The following is a 21,607-nucleotide window of genomic DNA, read 5'->3' on the forward strand; positions in this document are numbered from 1 at the left end:
GTTTCCATTTTCTTCTGCTTTTAACAGGCACACATTCGGAAGAAAGTGGGAAATTCCCTTGAAGGAGCTAGGTCAGATATATAAATGTTACATAGCAATTAAGTGGCAATTAACCTATTCATCTAGATTTAATTGCATAGACACAGATTTCCTGATTTTTATCAATGTCATTAAGGCTGGGAAAGTGGAATGTCATCGATTACTAAATTGGCATGCTATAGTGTAAAATGGCCTCCAGGTGTTGATAGTAAGAGAAGGGAATCAAGCAGGAGAACTTGAGGGGTAAATGAAGGAAAACATGTTGCCTTTGTACAAAAGAGGCATCATGGAGAGAGGGCGAGACCGAGAAAGGATTTCCTCACCCAGATGTGTGCTCCAGGTTTAATTCCACATAGATATTGATTTTGTAGCTTGATGCTTGTAGGATAAAGAATCTTTACTTCATAATTTTTTACTTCAGCAAATTACAAGAGTACAATTTTTCTGGTATCCAGGACAAGAGCAATTTTTTAAAAGCCATTTGACTTAATTTGCCCATTAGTTACCTTACTGTAAACTCAGTTGACCCCCACCTTCATTGCAGAATGGGAGAGGTTTACGTCACCAATCAATTTCTAATGAGGAGCAAGAGAACTGGCAGAGAGACCAGGAGCAGCAAGCAACCTCTGCCTTTTTAGCAGCCACGTGCCACTCCACAGGCCTGACAGCTAGGACATAGAGCTAGAGTCTGAATGAAGAAATACCCAGAAAACATGTATAGAAAGTGTTGAGAAGATCAGCTTCATTGGCATATTTGAGCAACAGTTGCTTCAGGAGAATCAGGCTCTCACATCAATGTATTTTGGATATTTTCAGCCTCTTGGCAGAAGGCCTCCTGAGTAGGCATGCAAAACACTGGCCTTCAAAGTACCACAGCCCTGAAAGTCTTCACTTCCAACTCCTTCAACTGGGAACATCTGTAGGCCATAATCTGGAGCCCAAGGATCTACTTCCTAATTCACAGATAATTATGGGGTGCTGTGTTGGGATGCTCACCCTGTTCTGCTCTGGAAGAAAACTCAGCAGTTAGCCACTGCCTGTTCACCCATAAAGTTCTGCGAGTAGACTGAACAAGGACGCCCATCTTGCGATCTGCCTTTTAATGATCTTTATTGACTCTTAATTATTTATTTACACATGATGTGTGATCTTCAAAATTCAGTGCCTGCCCAATCACACTCAATTATGGGGGTGAACTCAGAGGTGGGTGCAAAGCCAACACTAAGGACACATATTTGTAACATCCAGCCTGGTATATCCCACTTTGTGCAACATGTGTACTTTAACAGTAACTGGACAGTCAGGCACAAAAACTCTTGCCTTTCTATAGTAGGGTTCAATGGCTCATTGTACAAATGTGCAATCAAGGTACCTTGATAATCCAACAAGAAACCCTGCAGCATTCATCAAATGGAAAAGATTCCATTCCTTCAACATACATATCATTTGTAACTGCTATAAGTTTATTAGTTTTGCATGTGGAAGACTGCATAGCTCTTATAACCTACACTAGTCTATGGTGTGGAAGTGCTCATGTTGGACTGAGGTGGACAAAGTCAGAAGCCAGGTGACACCAGGTTATAGTCCAACAGGTTTATTTGAAATCACAAGCTTTCAAAGCGTTGCCTCTTCATCAGGTGAAGTGAGAGGGACGCACACAGGCACAGAATTTATAGGAAGAGAGATCGATAAGCAGAGAGATAAAAAGATCATAGGCAAAAACAAGGACTGCAGAAGCTGGAGATCAGAGTCTAGATTAGAGTGGTGTATCATTGACTGCAAGGCCTACACCTGGATGTACTTTCCTGATCATGACTTTGTCCATTGGGGAATCAAACTACTACAGCAACAAGGGCAAAGTATGTTAGTGTTTTTTTCATATATAAGTTATTTGAAGGTTTTTTAATGATGTGAACAGAAACAACTATAGGAGATGTCATGGAAAAAGAGGCCAAGTGGAAGTGCATTGAGAAAAGTCTACTCTTGCCTTTGTTCTCTCTGCACACTTTTTTTCCCATGGTCCACTTAAACTTCCTTGCCAGCAGAGAGCTGAAGTAGACAGGCAGGAGGCTGGAAGAACACAGCAAGCCAGGCAGCATCAGAAGGCAGAGGAGGCACGTTTCAGGTGTAACCCTCCTTCAGGACTGGGGATGGGTGTAGAGGAAGCTGCAGATAAAGGTGGGGGCAGGGTGATGAAGTGGAGAGCTGAAGACAAATTTGCTGCTTGTCAGTGTTCTATTCATATGTCATGGAGATGCATCGATTAATGTACTAGAAACAAACAGCCAGAACATCGAAGCTATGTGAGCAGCTTGCAATAAATAGATATCTAAGCAATCCCACACCTGATGGATGAGTGGTCCAGGCACATCCAGTGTGGTGAACAATTAAACAATTCACTGGAGAAGGTGATTCCATCAATGTTCTTATCCACAATGTTGGGAGAGCCAGCACATCAGTGTAAAAAATAATGCTAATGCATTTACATCCATCTTCAGCCAGAATAGTAAGTGGACTATCTATCTCAGGGCCTCAGCCTGAGATCCCTCGCATCATAGATGCTAACCCTCAGCTAATTCAATCCCCTCCACGTGTCGCCTCTAACTGGAGGCTCTAGGTACTTCAAAGCTATGGGCACTGACAACATTCTGGCGATTGTACTGAAGACATTCAATGGCATTAACATTGCTGAATCCCCACTCTCAACATTCTGTGGCATACTGTTGACCGGCCATCAGAAGTCTAGTCGGAATTCTGTGTCAAGTCATCCACCTCCTGTTTCCCCAAAACCTGTACATTATCTTGCAAGGCATAAGTCAGGAATGTGTCGGAATGGTCTCCATTTGCATGGATGCATGCATTTTCAACATCACTCAAGATACTTGATATATTCAGGATAAAGCAGCCCATTTGTCTAGAACTCTACTCATGCCTTTAAACATTCACTTCCTGTGCCACCATGGCAAGAATGTGCACCATTTTGTACACAGCAACTCCACAGCAACTTTGAGAGCACCTTCCAAACTTGCAAACTCTACCATCTCGAAGAACAAGGCTAGAAGATACACTCACCACCACCTTCTTGAGGGCAGTTACGGATTGGCAACAAATGGAGGCCTAGCCAGCAATGCCCACATTTCACCAGTGAATTACAACCATTCCCATGGTATTTACATTGACAAACAGGCCTCCAAATAATTGTTTTCATTTGACCAGAACTGCTACATATAATTGAAGGCTATATTAAGCAATGAAACATGTTCATAGGAAAGGTGCTACACCACCTTATTTGACCACTGACAATTGCTTGCAATACTAAGAAATTTTCATAATAATGACACAACTCTTTCAGAGTCAAAATTCTTATTCCATGAATGCTTTCACCAAATGCCAAGATGATGCATCGATAAGTCAGGTAAAGGGATAGATATTATGTGAAATGCTTTCTACATTACGGAATGAATTCTAATTCATTAATGTAATATTTTAGTATTATTCACATGTCACCCTTATATCCTGTGTGAGTAGCACCTACAATTAGAATACTAAGGATAGTTTATGCTGTATCATTGGTTCTTTGAGGACACATTCCACCTGGAAATGTTCTAAACGTTAAAATCAAGAGGTATTCATCCCATCAGTCTGCCCCAGATTCATTCAAAATCTGTTATAAAAAATAAAGCCAAATATTACAAGGTTTCTCCACTCAAATTTTTAAATGGATACAAACATTCAAGTCACTGATCTGAGTAGTAAAAAGCATGTAATCCACATCAAAAACTGTCTTTTTGTAGTCCAGGATATTATAATCTTGCTTTTTCATTCCAGATGCAATAATCTGCAATATATGAAAGACAGAAAGTGAACTGGTCTATCAAAGAAATTCATTCAATTGGAATCTAATTCTAGTGTACCAAATTTACACCCAAAACATGTCATTACAATGAGGTACAAAATATATCCCAGACTGTCCCTCATGTAATTCTCAAAATACACCAACATCCACAATATGGTATTAGAAATTTTAAATACACAATAGTAGGAAAATCTACTTCTCAATGTCAATCCAAATACTTGCATTGTAATACGGTAAGAAACAGAAATGACATTTGTGTATAAATGAGACAACATAAAATTTATTTTGATTTTGACACACAGTTATATTTCTGACCTGAAATTTGTTTGCCAATTCTTCAGCCCCTTCAATTGTGGATTCTTCGAGGCTGGAGTATATAGTAATAGTCTCTAGTATCTCAATAATCTTTTTTAGTCGTTTCTCAAATGTATCAAACTTCCCAAAGATATACATTTCACTAAACTCAAAAGGTTTTTCCTTTGGATTCTCCTTCATTTTTTGCTTGGTCATGTTATAACAAGACTGATATTCCTAACATTGTAAGAAAAAGGACAAGTTGTTGTTATTAACATCCTGAGAATTATACACATAATGGAATTCAAAAGCTTTATCAATAGTACTTAGTTGTCAATCTTTGAAGCATACTGATGTTCAGAACAGTAAATTTGAATTTCATTTCGACTGCACAATTCATAGGATCCCCACAGTGCAGAAGCAGACCAGTTGGCCCATTAAGTCCACACTGCCCCAATGAAGAACATTCCACCCAGACCAACACCCCCAGCCTATCTCTGTAACCCTGCAGTTCCCATGGCTAATCCACCTAGCCAGCACATCCCTGAACTATGGGCAATTTAACATGGTCAATCCACTTACTCTGCACATCTTTGGACTATGGAAGGAAACTGGAACACCCAGAGAAAACCCATGCAGACACAGGGAGAATGCGCAAACTCCACATAGACAGTGGCCCAAGGCTGGCATTGAACCTGGGTTCCTGGTGCCATGAGGCAGCGGTGCTCACCACTGAGCCACCATGCCATCTCAAATCATTGGTTGCAATATATTGAATTTGTCAGCATGGTCAGCTTTGAGTTACTTCACTGCTTTTGGAAATAGACCATGGTGGGCCAATTTTTGCCAAACCAGAGGCTGTACACCGGTGTTAGGGTAGTAATGGAAGATAATGAAGGAGGTACACCGATCAACCTTATCATCTTTAGAATGCTTCAGATTTGAAGCTGTGGACATCTAGTGTCTGCAAGACCTCTTCAGTAATGGCCACATAGATGTGACCTTCAAGAACTTTACTGTAAGTTTGAAATTTCTTGAGATATTTGAGGAGAAAGAAACCCTGGCACCATTGTCAATCCTTAAAACAAAGTCTCTGTTTATGCTGCAATCACAATGGAACTTTCCTGCAACTGTGCGCTTTCACAACTCCCATCCCCATTATCACTGTGCTGACCTTCCTTGTCAGGTATGTCAACATGATGGAGGACAACACAGAAGTCAAGAAAAGCTTCAGGGTTCGGTTCAGCAAAGAGCAGGTCAAGGTCACTTTGATGTAAATAGCAAAGAAGTGATCCTCCGCTCTCTGTGCTTTGCTTTCAGGGATGCTGGGGCTATCTCATCTCAGTTGGTCATCCAAGAGCTTGTTTCCTGCAGCAAATCTCGCCACATTGTGGCCAACTGTAGTGCCTTCATTTTTTAGGATTACAAGGAGGAAAACCATCATATCAAAAAGTGCAAGTGGACTAAGTGCTGCAGCCTGTATGGGATGACAGGCCAACTGGCCATAAACCAAATGCCTCAGTTACGCACAGGTAGCAAAGATGAACCAAGGGAATGCATACTGAATAGCAAACATGCAACCATCCACCTACCTGGAGCTCCAGTGTGAAGGATGGGACAAAGGAAGCAGGGAGGGATGGGAGGGCTAAAAGATGCAAGGCAGAAGGCTGTTAAACGTCATTCTCCCTGAAACCTCTTACTTCTCGGCAAAGTAAATGAAGGAGGAGCCAACAGAAGGACAATTGCAAGAGTAGCAGCTGGTGTAGAAGTTCAAGAGGTTTAATCATTCCTAAACCAACGCCTGAAGTGACTCCCATCTGACACGGACAATGGGAGCTGCTCATCTTCAGATGGGAAAGGACAAGCAGAAGAATCATACAGAACAGAAGCCCTTCGACCAATCAAGTCTATCTTGCCAAAACTATACCAGTACCTACACTCACTCCACTTTCCCCTTTAGACCCATAGCCTTGAATGTTCATCCCAGTATTTTATAAAATTTGTGAGATTTTGACCTCAACTGCCCTCCCAGGCAGTGCATTCCAGATTCCCACCACCCTCTGGGTGAAAAAGGCTTTTCCTCTAATCATCTGTAAACTTCCTGCCTTTAACTTTAAAATTATGCTCCCTTGTTTTCAACCCTTCAAATAAGAGGACAACTGTTCTCTACTCACCCTGTCCATGCCCCTCATGATGTTATACACCTCTATCAGGTCCTCTCCCAACCTCTCTACTCCAAAGAAAACATTCCTAGATTATCCAGCGTCTCCATATAATCAAATGCTCTATCCCAGGCAACATCCTGGTGAATCTCCTTTGCAGTCCCTCCAGTCCAATCACATCCTTTCTATGATGTGGTGACCAGAACTGCACACAACACACCAGTTTGGCCTAACCAAAGTTCTAACATGACCTCCCTGTTCTGATAATCAATTCCACGACTGTTAAAGGCAAGGATCCCAAATGCCTTCTTAACTACCCTATTAACCTGCCCTGCCACCTTCAGGAATCTGAGGACAAGCATCCAAGATCCTTCTGTTCTTTCCTAGTGTCTTGCCATTCATTGAGTATTCCCTCGACTTGTTCCTTCTTCCAAAGTGCATCACCTCACATTTACCAAGTTTAAATTCCACCCTCCACTGAGCTGCTCAATCTGGTAATATTTTCCTGTAGCCTGATACCTTGCTATCAATTACCTGCCTAATCTTGTCATTCACAAACTATTGATCATTCTTCCCACATTCTCATCTCTCATTTATGAATATTCGAAACAATAAAGAGACCAATGTGGTAGCCCACTGAATACCAGACTCCAGTCACATGAACAGCCTTCTACCACTGTCCTCTGTCTCCTATTACTTAACCAATTCTCTTAAGACATTACGCCAGAAACATGTGCTGTGGATAAAGGGAAAGTGGTGGATATAATATACTTAGATTTCCAAACAGCATTTGACAAAATTTCATATCACAGGTTATTTCAGAAAATAAATGATGTAGACAGCAAAAGAAAGAAGATTGGTTAACTGACAGAAAATGGAGAGGATTGATAAATGGGTCATTTTTTGGTTGGCAAGATGTCAACAAGTAATGTGTTAGAGGGATCAGTGCTGATGCTTCAACTTTTTACAATTTATGACAATGACTTGGATGAAGGTGTAGTTGCTAAATCTTCTAATGACACAAAGGAAAAAGGAAAGTAAGCTGTGAAGATGACACAAGGGAGCTACAAAGCAATAGCTAAGTGAATTAGTAAAGATCAGGTAATATGAGATTTTCCATTTTGGCAGGAAAAATAAGAAAGCATATTATATAAATGGCAAGAATTGCAGAGCATGGAGATGCAGAAGGATCAGGTCATTCTAATTCATAAATCACAAAATGTTGGTGTTAGGCTACAACAATTAGGAGTGATAATAGAATGTTATAGTTTACTGCAAGGAGAGTTGAATGCAGAAGTAGGAAGGTTATGATTCAGTTATGACGACACTGGTAGGACCACATCTGAAATACTCTATATAATATTAGTTTCCTTAGTTAAGTTTGTACATAAATGAAAAGGAAGCAGTTCAGAAAAGGTTTGCTGGACTATTACCTGGAATGAGTGGGTTGTCATATGAGAGAAGGTTAGACAGGCCAGCCTCATATCCATTGGAGTTGAGGAGTGAAAGAGGCAATTTGATGGAAAAACATAAGATCCTGAGGTGACTTTACAGGTATATGTGGAAATGATGTTTCCTTGTATGGAATGATCTAGAACCAGTGGTCATTGTTTAAGAATAAAGAGGTTGCCCATTTTAAACAGAGGAGCAAACTTTTTTCATCATGAAGGGTCATGATTCTTTGGATCCCTCTTCTTCAAAAGGCAGCAGAAGCAGAATCTTTATTTTTAAGGCAGGGGTAGATGGGAATGTGGAGTAATCAGATCGTCTGTGCTAGAATAGCAAGTAGGTCTTTTTCCCTCAAGTTTAGAACGGGATTGTTCATTTTCTTAGACAACCAACAATCAATGAAAAATCAGTGAAGAACAACACACTTATACTGAATGTATCAAATCAAGATGAAGGAGAATGCAACATTATGATTGAGAAAATACAATTAGCATATTGCCCCTAATCCTACAAATTACCTGATGAAGGTTAATACAGGCTCTCAGCTTTTTAACAGCTATGTCTGGAGTCAAGTCCCATATCGTAACAGACCCGTGATTGGTAATGTATGCTTTGCATGCAGTTATCATCTGATTTGTGACCTGAAATAATAATATTTAATACACATTGGTCTAAATGACAGAACAGATCTTTGTAGGTAAATTCAACTGCTAGGACCATAAGACAGAGGAGCAGAAACTCGGCTATTCAGCCCATCAAGTCCATTCACCATTCAATCATGGCTGATAAATTTCTCAACCCCATTCTCCCACTTTCTCCCCATAACCCTTGATCCTTTTGACAATCAAGAACCTATCAATCTTTGTCTTAAATATATTCAGTGGCCTGGCTTCCACAGCCTTTGGTGCAATGAATTAAACATCTTCCCTTTACTCCAAGGCTGTGCCCTCGGGTCCTAGTCTCTTTTCCCAATGGACACATCTTCCCAACATCCACTCTGTCCAGGCCATTCAGTATTCTGTAAGTTTCAATTAGATCCCCCCCCCCATCCTTCTAAACTCCATCGAGTGTAGACCCAGAGTCCTCAATCACTCCTCATAAGGCAAGCCTTTCATCCCCAGGATCATTCTTGTAAACCCCCTCTGAACATGCTCCAGGGCCATTACATTTTTCCTTAGATATGGGGCCCAAAACTGTGCACATTACTCCAAATGTGGTCTGACCAGAGCCTTATAGAACCTCAGAAATATACTCCTACTTTTATATTCAAGTCGTCTCAAAATAAATGCAAATTGCATTTGCCTTCCTAACTACTGACTCAACCTGCAAGTTTACTCAGAGAGAATCTGGAACTAGAACTCTCACGTCTCTTTGCACTTCAGAGTTCTGAATTTTCTCCCCATTTAGAAAAGAATCTATGCCTTTATTCTTTCTACCGAAGTGCATGACCTCACACTTTCCTACATTGTACTCCATCTGCCACTTCTTTGCTTACTCTCCTAACCTGTCCAAATCTTTCTGCAGCCTCCCCACCTCCCCAATGCTACCTGTCTCTCTACATATTTGTATCATCAGCAAACCTAAACCAGAATGTCCTCAGTTCCTTCATCAAGATTATTAATGTTTAAAGTGAAAAGTAGTTGTCCCAACATTGAGCCTTGCAGAATACCATTTGTCACTGGCTGCCATCCTGAGAAGGACCCTTTTATCCCCTCTTTCTGCTTTCTGTCAGACAGCCAAGCTTCTATCCATGCTAGCACCTTGCCTCTAACACCATGGGCCCTTACCTTATTCAGCAGCCTCATGTGCGGCACTTCCTTGACATACATGTCCCTTTGTCTCCAAATGTCATTAAGCAAACCTCCATGCAGCATAAGGCTATGGTGGAATTTTCCCAACCTAATTCATGGCCAAAAGGGAGACCCATTGGATGGTTGGGAACACATTGAATGCTGGACTGCATTTACTGAGACTCTTTGACTGAGGTACACATTAGCCTTTGGAAATCCTGGCTAGTCAAGGAGGGTGGACAGGATAATGCACCTTTTCTGTCAAAGTAAAGGACTTATAATAAAAGGGACAACTGTGTGCTGACAATGGCTCACCAGCACTTGGATTTCCAAGGCTGCAGTAACACAGGAATGGTAAAGACACCTGGGAGGATCTGCTACACGATCAAAAGAGCTGTAATAAGGTCAGCTTTCTCAAAGACAATTAAACAGTAAAGGCAGAAGAAATCAGCAGCACGAGGACAGACATTCCAATCTGAAACTAGTGTATCAAGGCAATCCAGGATCTCAGGACAGTATGACCATGGCTCAATGCTTTCAAGAGCCAAGCCCCAAATGTTGATTTATCCAGGTATTCTCCAGCACAACAGAAATAGTACAACACAACATGTAGCTCTATTCCTTCAGTTCTCTGCAGCACAGCTGTCACATCTCCAGCACAGCATCCAATACTCACACTCACCCTAATCCTACTGCCCTCCTACACCTTTATGAGGTCGTGGTGATGTTGTGGTAATTTTATTGGAAGTTAATCCAGTGACCCTGGCTAATGCTTTAGAGTCACATGTTCACATCCCACTGTAGTAGCTGGTAGAATTTTATACAAAATGCTTCCAAGAGGAGGTAGAGTGCAGGGGTAATAACACAGGGTTGTAATCCATGGATTTTTTAAAAAATGTCCGTTCAAATCCCACAGTGGCTGATGGTGTCTGAGTTTGAGTGGGAGGGTGAACTGTGAGAAGAATGCAGAGGTGCTTCAGTGTGATGTGGACAAGTTGAATGAGTGCACAACTGCATGGCAGATCAAGTACAGTGTGGATAAATGTAAGGTTATCCATTTTGGTAACAAAAACAGGAAGGTAGATTATCATCTGGTTGGTGATAGATTGGGAAAGGCGAGGCGCAGTGAGACCTGAATGTCCTTATACACCAGATGCTGAAAGTAAGCATGCAGGTGCAACAGCAGTGAAGAAGGAAAATGGTATGTTTGCCTTCAATCAGAGAAGATTTGTGAACAAGGAACAGGACTGTCTTGCTGCAATTCTACAGGGCCTTGGTGAGGCCACACCTGGAGTATTGTGTGCAGTTTTGGTCTCCTTATCTGACAAAGGATGTTCTGGCTATGAAGGGAGTGTAACGTTGGTTTACCAGACTGATTCCTGGGCATGTATGGAAGATACACTGGCTCAGTTAGGATTATATTCACTGGGTTTTAGAAAAATGAAGGGGTTTCTCATAGAAACCTACAAAATTTTAATTGGCTTGCCTTCATTACTTATACTTTGAGTATAGGATTTGAGATGTCATGTTGAAGCTGTACAGGATGTTGGTGAGGCTTCTTATGGAGTACAGAGTGTGCAGTTCTGGTCACCCTGCTATATTCAGGATATTATTAAATTGGAGAAGTTGAGAAAATATTTACCAGGATATTGCTGGGAATGAAGGGTTTGAGCTATAAGGAGAGGCTAGATATGCTGGGACCTTTCTCATAAAGTGCGTAGGGAGTTAAGGGGTGATCTGATGGAAGTTATAAAATCATGAGGGGCATAGACAAACTGAATAGCAAGGGTTTTTTTCTGGTGACCCTTCCTCAGACCTGAAATGTTAACTTTGATTTCTCTTCACAGATACTGGCAGTCCTGCTGAGCTTCTCCAGCAACTTCTGTTTATGTTTGAGAAGTGAGTAAAAATTTATTTTAAACTGAAGCATAATGCACTGTCTGAAAAATTCAGTGGTAATTTTATGAAAAGAAAATAATAAATATTTTAAAAAAACAAATATTTGCAAGTCATGGAGAAACAGCTTGAGGATTGGACAAAGTTGAAAGAGACCAACACATTCGGCCAAATTGCCTCCTTCAGTGCTCTGTGGTTGTATGACTCCAAATATGATTCTAATTGAAGCAGGCTGCCTGTTAAATCAGTTTCTTCATTTACAGTTCAGACAATTCACTTTCTGCTAAGATAACCTTTCCTGTGCTGGTCCTTCCTGGTCTTGCTTCCAGCTCTGATGAAGGAGCACAACCCAAAAGACAAGCATGTGGCTTCCTCTGTTCAGACAGGAAAGAATAAAGAACAATTCAGCACAGGAGCAGGCTTACCAGCCCACCAAGCCTGTGCTGACACACCTTTAAAAACTAAAAAACTTCTGTCCTATGCAACCTGTATCTAACCTCACTTTACATAATTGAGTGCTTCTTGTCTCACCGTGAATTCCTGTTACTAGTATCTTTTCTGGCAATAGTCCTTCAGAGGTGCATATCTCCTCATCTTTCAGCATCAAAGATTGAGAAGATCCTGTATCTGTCAATATTGCAGCCTCTTTATCTGCTGATCCTGGCCGATGCGAGTGAGCTCTATCTTCGCAGGCATATGGTTTAAGAAGATCTGTACTCCACATGCACCAGCTCATAATCATCAGCCATTTCAGCTGCTAATCTTGCTGTTTTAACTCCCTGCTCTTCCATATGAGTTCTCATTACTTCAGGAAGTGAAGTTTTGAACTCCAAATAATCATCTCTCGAAGAGTGTCATAGGTTTGTTCTATTTTTAATGCCCTTATCTACCTATCAAAATTACTTTGTTTGATCCTTTCAAACTCAATGTATGTTTGACCAGGGTCCCTCCACAGATTCCAGTAACATCGTCTGTAGACTTCTGGCACAAGCCCAAATGCATTTAAGATGGCTTTCTTCACCTTCTCATTTGCCCCAGATACCTCCTCTGACAGTGATGTAAATACCTCACTAGCTCTACCTACAAAGTTTTGTTTGGATCAACAAAACCCACATGGTCACTGGCCACTGCATTTGTTTAGCCACCTTTCAAATGAAACTAAAAAGGCTTCCACATTCTCCTCATCAAATGTAGGCTGTGCTTGAATATATTTAAACAGTTCCTCACCAGACCCTTGGCTACCATGGGTTTGCTCATCCACACTCTCTTCCTCACTAAGCTTACCTTCAGCCTTCACCTCCATCTTTTTAAACTGACTTTCCCGACCCCACAACTAGGAAACAAAATTACATATCTCCTAAGAAAATTACTACAATTCCGGACAATTAAACAAGACGGAATTCCAGAAAATGAAACCCGACGGGGACCAACACCCCACGATTCTATGGATGACCAAAAATCCATAAACCAGGAGCCCCCCTCAGACCTATAGTCTCACTACCCGGAACACCAACTTATAGACTGGCTAAAGAACTACACGCAAGACTGAAATACCTGGTAGAAGAGTCACAGCACTCCATCCACTCCACCCAGGAATTCCTAAAAATCATCAAAAACACCAAAATAGAGGAAGACGAAGCAATGATCTCATTCGACATAACAGCATTGTTCACCTCCATCAACATCGACCTGGCAAAGGAAACACTTACCACACTTTTAGAAGGGACCATCACACAAACACCCCAACCACCATCAATCACATTACCAACGAAAACATCATGAAGCTAGTGGACCTGTGCCTCACCACCCACTTCACTTTCAACAACATAGTCTACAAACAAACCAACGGCACACCCATGGGATCTCCGCTATCAGGATTCATAGCAGAAGCGGCAATGCAAAGGCTAGAACAAACAGCCCTACCAACCATCAAACCAAAAATCTGGGTCTGCTATGTAGATGACACCTTTGTCATCACAAAACAAAACAAGATAGAAGAGACATTTAACATCATCAACAACACCCTCACAGGCATAAAGTTCACCAAGGAGGAAGAAACCGACAACAAACTCACATTCCTGGACGTCACAGTCAAAAGAAAGGACAACGGAGAATTACTAACCTGCGTATACAGAAAACCGACAAACACTGACCAAATACTTAACTACACCAGCAACCATCCCAACACACACAAACAAAGCTGTATCAGAACACTATTCCAACGAGCCACCACACACTGCAGCACAGATGAACTTCGGAAAACAGAGGAGAACCACCTATACAACGTATTCAAGAAGAACGGATTCTCAAAAAATACAGTGCGCAGATTCCTCAAGAACAAACCACGACAAGAAGACCAAACACAGCCAGAAACCCTAACCACCTTACCATACATCAAAGAAGTTTCAGAAATGACAGCCAGACTACTAAGACCCCTCGGAATCCTAGTAGCACACAAACCCACCAACACTCTCAAACAAAAACTAACAAACTTAAAAGACCCAGTACAACCCATGGACAAAACCAATATCGTCTACAAAATTCCATGCAAGGACTGCCACAAACACTATGTAGGACAAACAGGAAGGAAGTTAGCCACCAGGATACATGAACACCAGCTAGCCACAAAAAGACACAACCCTCTCTCCCTCGTAGCCCTACACACGGATGAAAAAAAACCCACCATTTCGACTAGGACAACACATCTATCCTGGGACAGGCTAAGCAAAGACATACCAGAGAATTCCTTGAGGCCTGGCACTCCAACCACAACGCCATAAACAAACACATAGATCTAGATGCCATCTATCAACCCCTCAGAAAACAAACAGGAAATGACATCACCACAAACCCCAGGAGAAAGATATAAATAGAAAGCAGGAGACAACAGCTTCGCTTCATTTGGAGGTTGCCACTGATGATGTTACCTAGCCAGGTAATGAAACATCTGGATATCAAACCTACAGCTCAGCGAGCAAACTACACCCTAAATCTCAACCTGAGCTACAAACCTTCACAAACCTTGCACTGACTTTCCTGTCTAAGTGCCAGTTTCTGAAATTCAAACTTCCTCTTTTTCTTCCTTTCCTCTCTCTCCTTTTCTGTCTCTTCTCTCTCTTTTTCTTCTGCTTTTAATCATAATTCAAAATATTTCATTTCTGTTGCCCTTTCCTTGTCTTTTGCCTCTAACTCAAGCTGCTTCATTTTCAATTGAACGTGAGCCATCTCTCAAGATTGTGACGGCATTTCCAGCAAATTTAAATGTTGAACTATTGCTGTAATTATCTTTGCTTTCCTCATGGAAGGAGGCAGCTCCAACTCCAGGTTGTCTGCTAATTCCAGTAGGTTGGCCTTAATCACCTTTTGTAAAACCCCCAAAGTCACTTTTTCCACTCCCAGAAAATTCTTGGTGGCTAAAAGAGCCATTGCTAGCCCAAATACTGTTTAAACCAACTGAATTCAACACTTAGAGCAAAAAACACTAACACCTGCCACTCGCAGCCTTTGAGTCCAACAACCTTAACCCCAATCTGAACTACAGAACAAATCCCACAAAGATCCCCAATCTGTTATGGACCAGGCCAGATCCCCTCAAAACATTTCAAAAAAGTAGCCCAGATGCTAACTTTGCTAGCTGTTTTATGCAGGTGTATAGTGGATATTCCAGGAGTGATGCAGCTGTTCAAACCATTTTGTTTTAAACAAAACAGAATTTATATGCAAGATTACCAAATGAAACACAAACAAAAGAGAATAGAATACAAAATAACTTACCCTTTCTGAAAACCCAACAGATTATCCCAATTTAATGATGCTGTTCCAAATACATGCACCAATCCCCATAAACACCCCTTGGCACAAAACTAAAAATGAGACACAGGGTCTTACAGGAGAGATATCAGAGAGAAGGAGGATCAGCAGAGACCTGCTTCTTTGAATCCAGCAGTTTCACAACTGATTGGCAGCTCTAAACCCAAACCAGACCAGAGAAAAGCTGAGCTGGGCAAACAAGCCACTCCTCTTTCATTGCACAAATGTTTTTTTATAACTTGAAAGCCCTTTTCCTGAGGCACTATCTGTTAACTATTATCGATTTGGCCCTAAAACCATCCAAGTCAGACCTCTCGGTAACTCTGCATTTTTATGACCGCTTTGAAGGAAAACCAAGGACAACATAATCTTGCTAAAGAAGCAGCATCATCATACTGTGTAAACAATTTGCTTCTCACATCTTCCTTAACTTTACCTTAAACTTACGTATCCTAGTAATTGACATTTCTACCCTGGGAAAAAGACTTCAACGATCCAAATAATCCGTGCCTCTCATAATTTTGTAAACTTCTATCAGGTCACCTCTCAGCCTCTGACATTGCAATGAAAACAAATTAATCTTGTCCAATCTCTCCTCATAGTTAACACCATCCAAACCAGGCAACATCCTGGTAAACAGTTTCTGTATCTTCTCCAAAGCCTCCACATCCTTACAGTAATGTGGTGACCAGAACTGTAGAAAGTTTCTAAATGTGGCCTAATTACAGTTCTTTACATATCTTGCCAATTATTATACTCTATGCTAACCGATGAAGGCAAGCATGCTATATGTCTTCTTAAACACCTTACCTACTTGTGTTACCATTTTCAGAGAACTGTGGATCTGTTTGCCTAGGTCCCTGTCTATGTTGATGCTACTAGGGTTCTGCCATTTACTGTGTACTTTCCTCCTGCTTTAAATTTCTAAAATGCATCATCTCACATTTGTCTGAATTAAATTCCATCTGCAACTTCTCCACCTAAGATTCAAGCCTACATATATCCTGTTGTATCCTCTGGCATTATTCCTCACTGTTCATTGCTCCCCCGATCTTTGTGTTGTCCAAAAACATTGAATGAGATGTTCTGCCAAATTGTTCCGGGGTTGGATATAAATCCTATTTCATGTCACTTATCATGTGTAAGGTGAATAAAAACAGGAGCAAGAGAATTGGAATTTTGTTTTGTTTTTAACCATAAAAATAGAAATAATTGTAGAAAACACCAACAAATACTTGCAAGAAGACATTTTACCTTGGTAAATAGAGAAGTCATCTTTTCTGATGTGTTGTAGTACATAGAAATTGTATGTATCATCCTGATAACGTTCATGAGTCCTGGAATATCATTAAGCATTCCAATCTGGAATAAGGGGAGAATGATAATTAACTTCTGGATTGACTTTCAATATTTCACATTTTCATATTTTCCAATTGGCCAGATATTCATTTCTGCAGCAGAGTTGGAAATTGCACATTGGAACTTTACGGAATCCCTGGCATAGCAAACTGATCGGGAATTAGCAGAGAAATTTACAATTCCAGTGGACAATTCCCTTGCGCCAGGAATTCTCTGGAAGCATCCTTTTAAAATATGAGATTTTGGAGGCTTCACAGACATTAAGTAAATACTCCTGGGTGACTGTTAAACTGACATCCCAAATTATCACACACACCCCCAATTACATCTCCCTCAGATCCCTTGCATCCCCGAGACGCTGACTTGGCCACCCCCCCCCCCTCTCCACCATGGCCCAATCCCAACCCTGTTCCCCATCACCCCCCATCTTTACCCCAAGTCCTAGGACCCCAACATCACTCCTAGCCCTGCCAAACCTGATTTTTCCCACCCAGCTTGATTTACCCTAAACAGATTATCACTTACTCGGCCCCTTTCCCAACATGTGCTCTGGCCCCAACTACCTACCACCTTGACCCTTTCACAGGAGCTGTGGAAGTGGCTATCTGTGGACATTTAAATCAGAGAATGTGGCAGCTGTGGAAAACAGGGTATGGTTTGCCTTCTGCTGACCTCTTTGCACAGTAAGAGGCCTATCAGAATTAAAGTATGCTCCGCATTTCTCAATGAGCCCTGATTAAAATCTCGTCAGAAGTGCAGAGCTTTTCTTAACAAAAATGAAGGAGTAGTTTGGCAACCTGAGAAAGAGGCAATCTCCTCAGAAAGTCTGGACTACTATTACCAAAGTGGAATAAAAGACTCACAGGGTCACAGTTATAGAGAGGGTCACAAAATCGATCCAGCATGTAGAGATATTTCACATTATCTTTGGCTTCATTAGATACATCTGTAAGCCATTTATCCAACTCCTTCCACGTCTGCAATAAGAAATTCAGATGTTTTCCAAATTAAATCATCCATATTGCATAAAATATTTACCTGAATTCAATTTAATTCAAAGAATGGTCTCAACTTCATTGCATGTATTATAAGTCAAATATGTATCTGAGAGAACATCAGAAGGTTTGTCACTTCACAATTTGACAGACAAATAACATCCACATAGCCATAGAAAATTTCTCAGTGCTAACTGTTATTGCAGAGTATCTAATACTCATCCAGTGAGGAAACATCGACAGAACAGAAGCAGCTTTGAAGAAGCTTTGGCATACACTGTTTTGGTAAAAACATTAGGTTGCACCCATCAGTATGTCACAACAACAAATGATATTAATTGTATTAGCTGTTTGAGGTTTAAGGACAACAATCATTTTGAAAAGATCACAAACCTTTAATTTCCTTCCAAAAAAGTCTACAAATGGCCATTATAAGGCCTACTATTTCAACATAAGACAAAAATATTTAATAATGTATCTATTTCAAAACAAAATTAGTAATCGCTAGCAGTGTGCTTGAATGACTTTATTGTGAGGATGTTAGTTTTCCTCGGGCTATACATTTTCTTCTGCTCCATGAGTCACCACATTAATGTGGTGGAGGGGTTTGGGCCTTCAAAATGCTGTCAGCAGCTCCATGCTCCTAGTTGGGCCACTCGTAGCTATAAGATTGAGGCAAGGATAAAGGGGGAAAGCTGGAGATGGGGATATCAATGGCAGAACAATTACAGTCCTCAGCAGCAGAACATGCAAAAGAAAACTGTGACTGTCATCAAGTGCAGAAATGAAAGAAAATTGCAGTGTTCAAGATCACAATGCCTCAACTCATCACAAAATCCAAATACCAAACATCAGAATTGTGTGATAATGAGAGAGTCCCAAAAGTCCCCACACTAAATAAAGTCATGCACACATTTCTGACAGTTTTTTTTTCATTCATTAGATATGGTCTTCGCTGGCTCGACTTGTATTTATTGCCCTGCCATTGTGATGGTGGAGGTAAGTGTGTGAGAATGTATATGTGTATACCTTTTGCAGCACTGCATGTTGGTACACTAATAAAATCATGGAATCCCTACAGTGTGGAATGAAGCTGTTTGGTGCAGTAAGTCTGCACCAACCCTCTGAAGGACATCCCAACCAGACTCACAGCCCACCATATCCCTTAACCACTCCCATTTCCCATGGCTAACACACCTAACCCACACATCCATGAATGCTATAGGCAATTTAGCATTGCCAAGCCACCTATACTGCACATCTGTGGACTTTGGGAGGAAATCGGAGCACCCAGCAGAAACCCTTGCAGACACGGGTAGAGCATGCAAACTCCACAGAGACAGCCACCCAAGGCTGGAATCTAACCCAGGTCACTGACACTGTGAGGCAAAGATGCTAACCACTGTGCCAGTCCCTTAGAGTTAACTCTCAGAGTAAACAGGATGTCTGACACTCCAGTTTATATCTGTCAGCCAGGGCTCCCTGATCGGACCAGGTTAACAGCCCTAATCAGGGAGCTCCACCTGGCTGATCTCCTTACAATCATTACATCAGCAGGACTCAACTTAGATAAAGGAGGTAATGAAACTTTTCAATGTTGGATTATAAAGTTCTCACTTCCAGCACAAGGGAAGAAAAGGGAATTTTTCCATAGGGTTCTTTTCACCAGGTTTGGCTATGACTCCAATGTGTGGAGAAGATTGCAAATAATGCTCTCATATTGACAATGTGTGCTTAGCCTGGCCTTATTACAGCAAAAACAAATTCAAAATCGCATTGAGGTATTGTACAGCAAAGCAGTGGAATCTCCTAGATTATCTAATTGATCAAGAGTCAGATATCTAAGTGATGACTATATCTTTCAAGTGATGTGGAGCCTGATGTTTGTTAGGCAGACAATCAGCTTTCTTGATTGGTGATGCCCATTCACCTAGCACCAAGACATTGTGAGACCCAAATGACCATCATGAAGCAGATCAATGCCCCAGAATCTTGAGTGAAGACAAGAATTCCAAAAGTGACTCAAGACAATCTGGAAAATCACCACATGATTAACTCAATTCAAGGGCAGTGGAGTCAGATAAAAACAGCTGCATCAAAGTCCTGTGCCCAGACTATTGAGTTCAAGCATTGCTGCCATCAGAAACAAGAACAGAAACTGCTGGTAAATTTCAGCAGGTCTGGCAGCATCTGTGGACAGAAAGCAGAATTAACTTTTCAGGTCCAGTGACCCTTTTTCGCGGTTCAAGACCACAAGCCAAGGAGTCAGTATACCATCGAGGTTAATGTCCCAAGGCAAATACAGAAAACAATGGAGTGTGTGAGAGGAGAACGTTTGAGAGATCTAATAAAAAGTTAAATATATAAAAAACTAAAGAACTGCAGATACTGGAAATCAGAAACAAAAACAGAAATTGCTGGAAAATCTCAGCAGGTCTGGCAGCATCTGTGGAGAGAAATCAGAGTTAATGTTTCAGGTCCAGTTTCGGTTCAGAAGAAGGGTCACTGGATCCAAAACAACCAAATCCATTGATGAATCACTTTGGATAGGAGAATTGCAACAAACAATCGAATGATAAATAGCAAAACCTTTGGCCATTATGGTATTTTAGCAAAGGTCTTCAATGCATTTGCTCACATCAAGACTTCATGCACTCATCTAATGAACTGGAGAAGAAAACCTCCTCCATCCTCACCAGTCATCATAAACCACAGAAATGTAACAATAAGATAGGTAAAGAAGCTAAAGGCATTTGCGACTGAGTGTAACTTGGCAAATTGGATCCCAAATTGTCTTTGGGATAGGAGACAGAAGATGGTGGTAGAAGGTTGGTTGGGTGACTGGAAGTCAGTGTCCAGTGACATACCACAGGGATCAGTGCTGGGCCCCGTATTATTTATGATTTATATGAATGATACATGAAAAAATGCACAATAATGATAGGTAAGCTTGCAAATTATGCAAAGGTTAACCAGGTAGCTGACAGTGAGTTACAGGAAGATGGGACTGGTCAGATGGGCAGATGGAATTTAACTCTGGTAAGTGTGAGATGATGCATTTTGGAAGAAGTAGCAATATTCAACGAATGGCAGAATGCTAGGAAACTCAGAGGAACAGAGAGAACCTGGAATCTACTGCTTCGTAGGGTAATTGAAGTGGGAAACCTCACAAACTTTATAATATTCTTGGATGAGCATTTAAAATATCATAACATTCAATACTATGGGCTAAGTGCTGGGAAGTGGGACTAGTGTAAATTTAGATTAGTTTATTTGTTGGTGCGGACTCGATGAGCTGAAAGGTCTCTTCTGTTCTATATGATTCTATGACAATGTAACTACTTCAAGAAGGAATATACTGGACATACTCATGTAAAAGTTGAAGTTTTTTAGACTATTATTTAAGGATCAATTCATGGGGTTGATTATTAGATTAGATTAGATTACCTACAGTGTGGAAACAGGCCCTTCGGCCCAACAAGTCCACACCGCCCCGCCGAAGCGCAACCCACCCATACCCCTACATCTACCCCTTACCTAACACTACGGGCAATTTAGCATGGCCAATTCACCTGATCTGCACATCTTTGGACATGGATACTACTTTTGAAGGGCTGAAATTCATGCTCCAGCCCAAAATACTATATCGTTAGGAGAAACCCAATTGATCTCTCAACAAATAAAGAAAAAAAACACAACAAATTGTGCTAATATGGCTGTATTCCATGAGTGCTACAAGTGGACTGAGCTCAGCTGAGTTGCACGCAAAGGGAGGTTGTCACATGACGCTGACCTGATGCATCTTAAACTTTCACGCCAAATTGGTGTGAATTGTACATCAAAACACATAGTAGCACGAGAAGAGAATTAATTTCTCAGCATCTTAAACTTTCACGCCAAATTGGTGTGAATTGTACATCAAAACACATAGTAGCACGAGAAGAGAATTAATTTCTC

At 41.1% G+C, this 21,607-nt stretch overlaps 1 protein-coding gene across 1 annotated transcript in view; it reads right to left on the reverse strand.

Moving 5' to 3' along the window:
* The window catches only part of LOC140453242 (dynein axonemal heavy chain 5-like), a 293,833-nt gene that overhangs the window by 221,120 nt on the left and 51,106 nt on the right, over positions 1 to 21,607 (reverse strand). Inside the window, 5 exon segments of the mRNA XM_072547816.1 lie at positions 3,770 to 3,877; positions 4,169 to 4,426; positions 8,319 to 8,441; positions 16,551 to 16,658; positions 17,519 to 17,632. Coding sequence (XP_072403917.1) covers positions 3,770 to 3,877; positions 4,169 to 4,426; positions 8,319 to 8,441; positions 16,551 to 16,658; positions 17,519 to 17,632 — 711 coding nt within the window.

This window comes from Chiloscyllium punctatum, chromosome 26 (genome assembly GCF_047496795.1).
Source record: "Chiloscyllium punctatum isolate Juve2018m chromosome 26, sChiPun1.3, whole genome shotgun sequence".
NCBI lineage: Eukaryota > Metazoa > Chordata > Chondrichthyes > Orectolobiformes > Hemiscylliidae > Chiloscyllium > Chiloscyllium punctatum.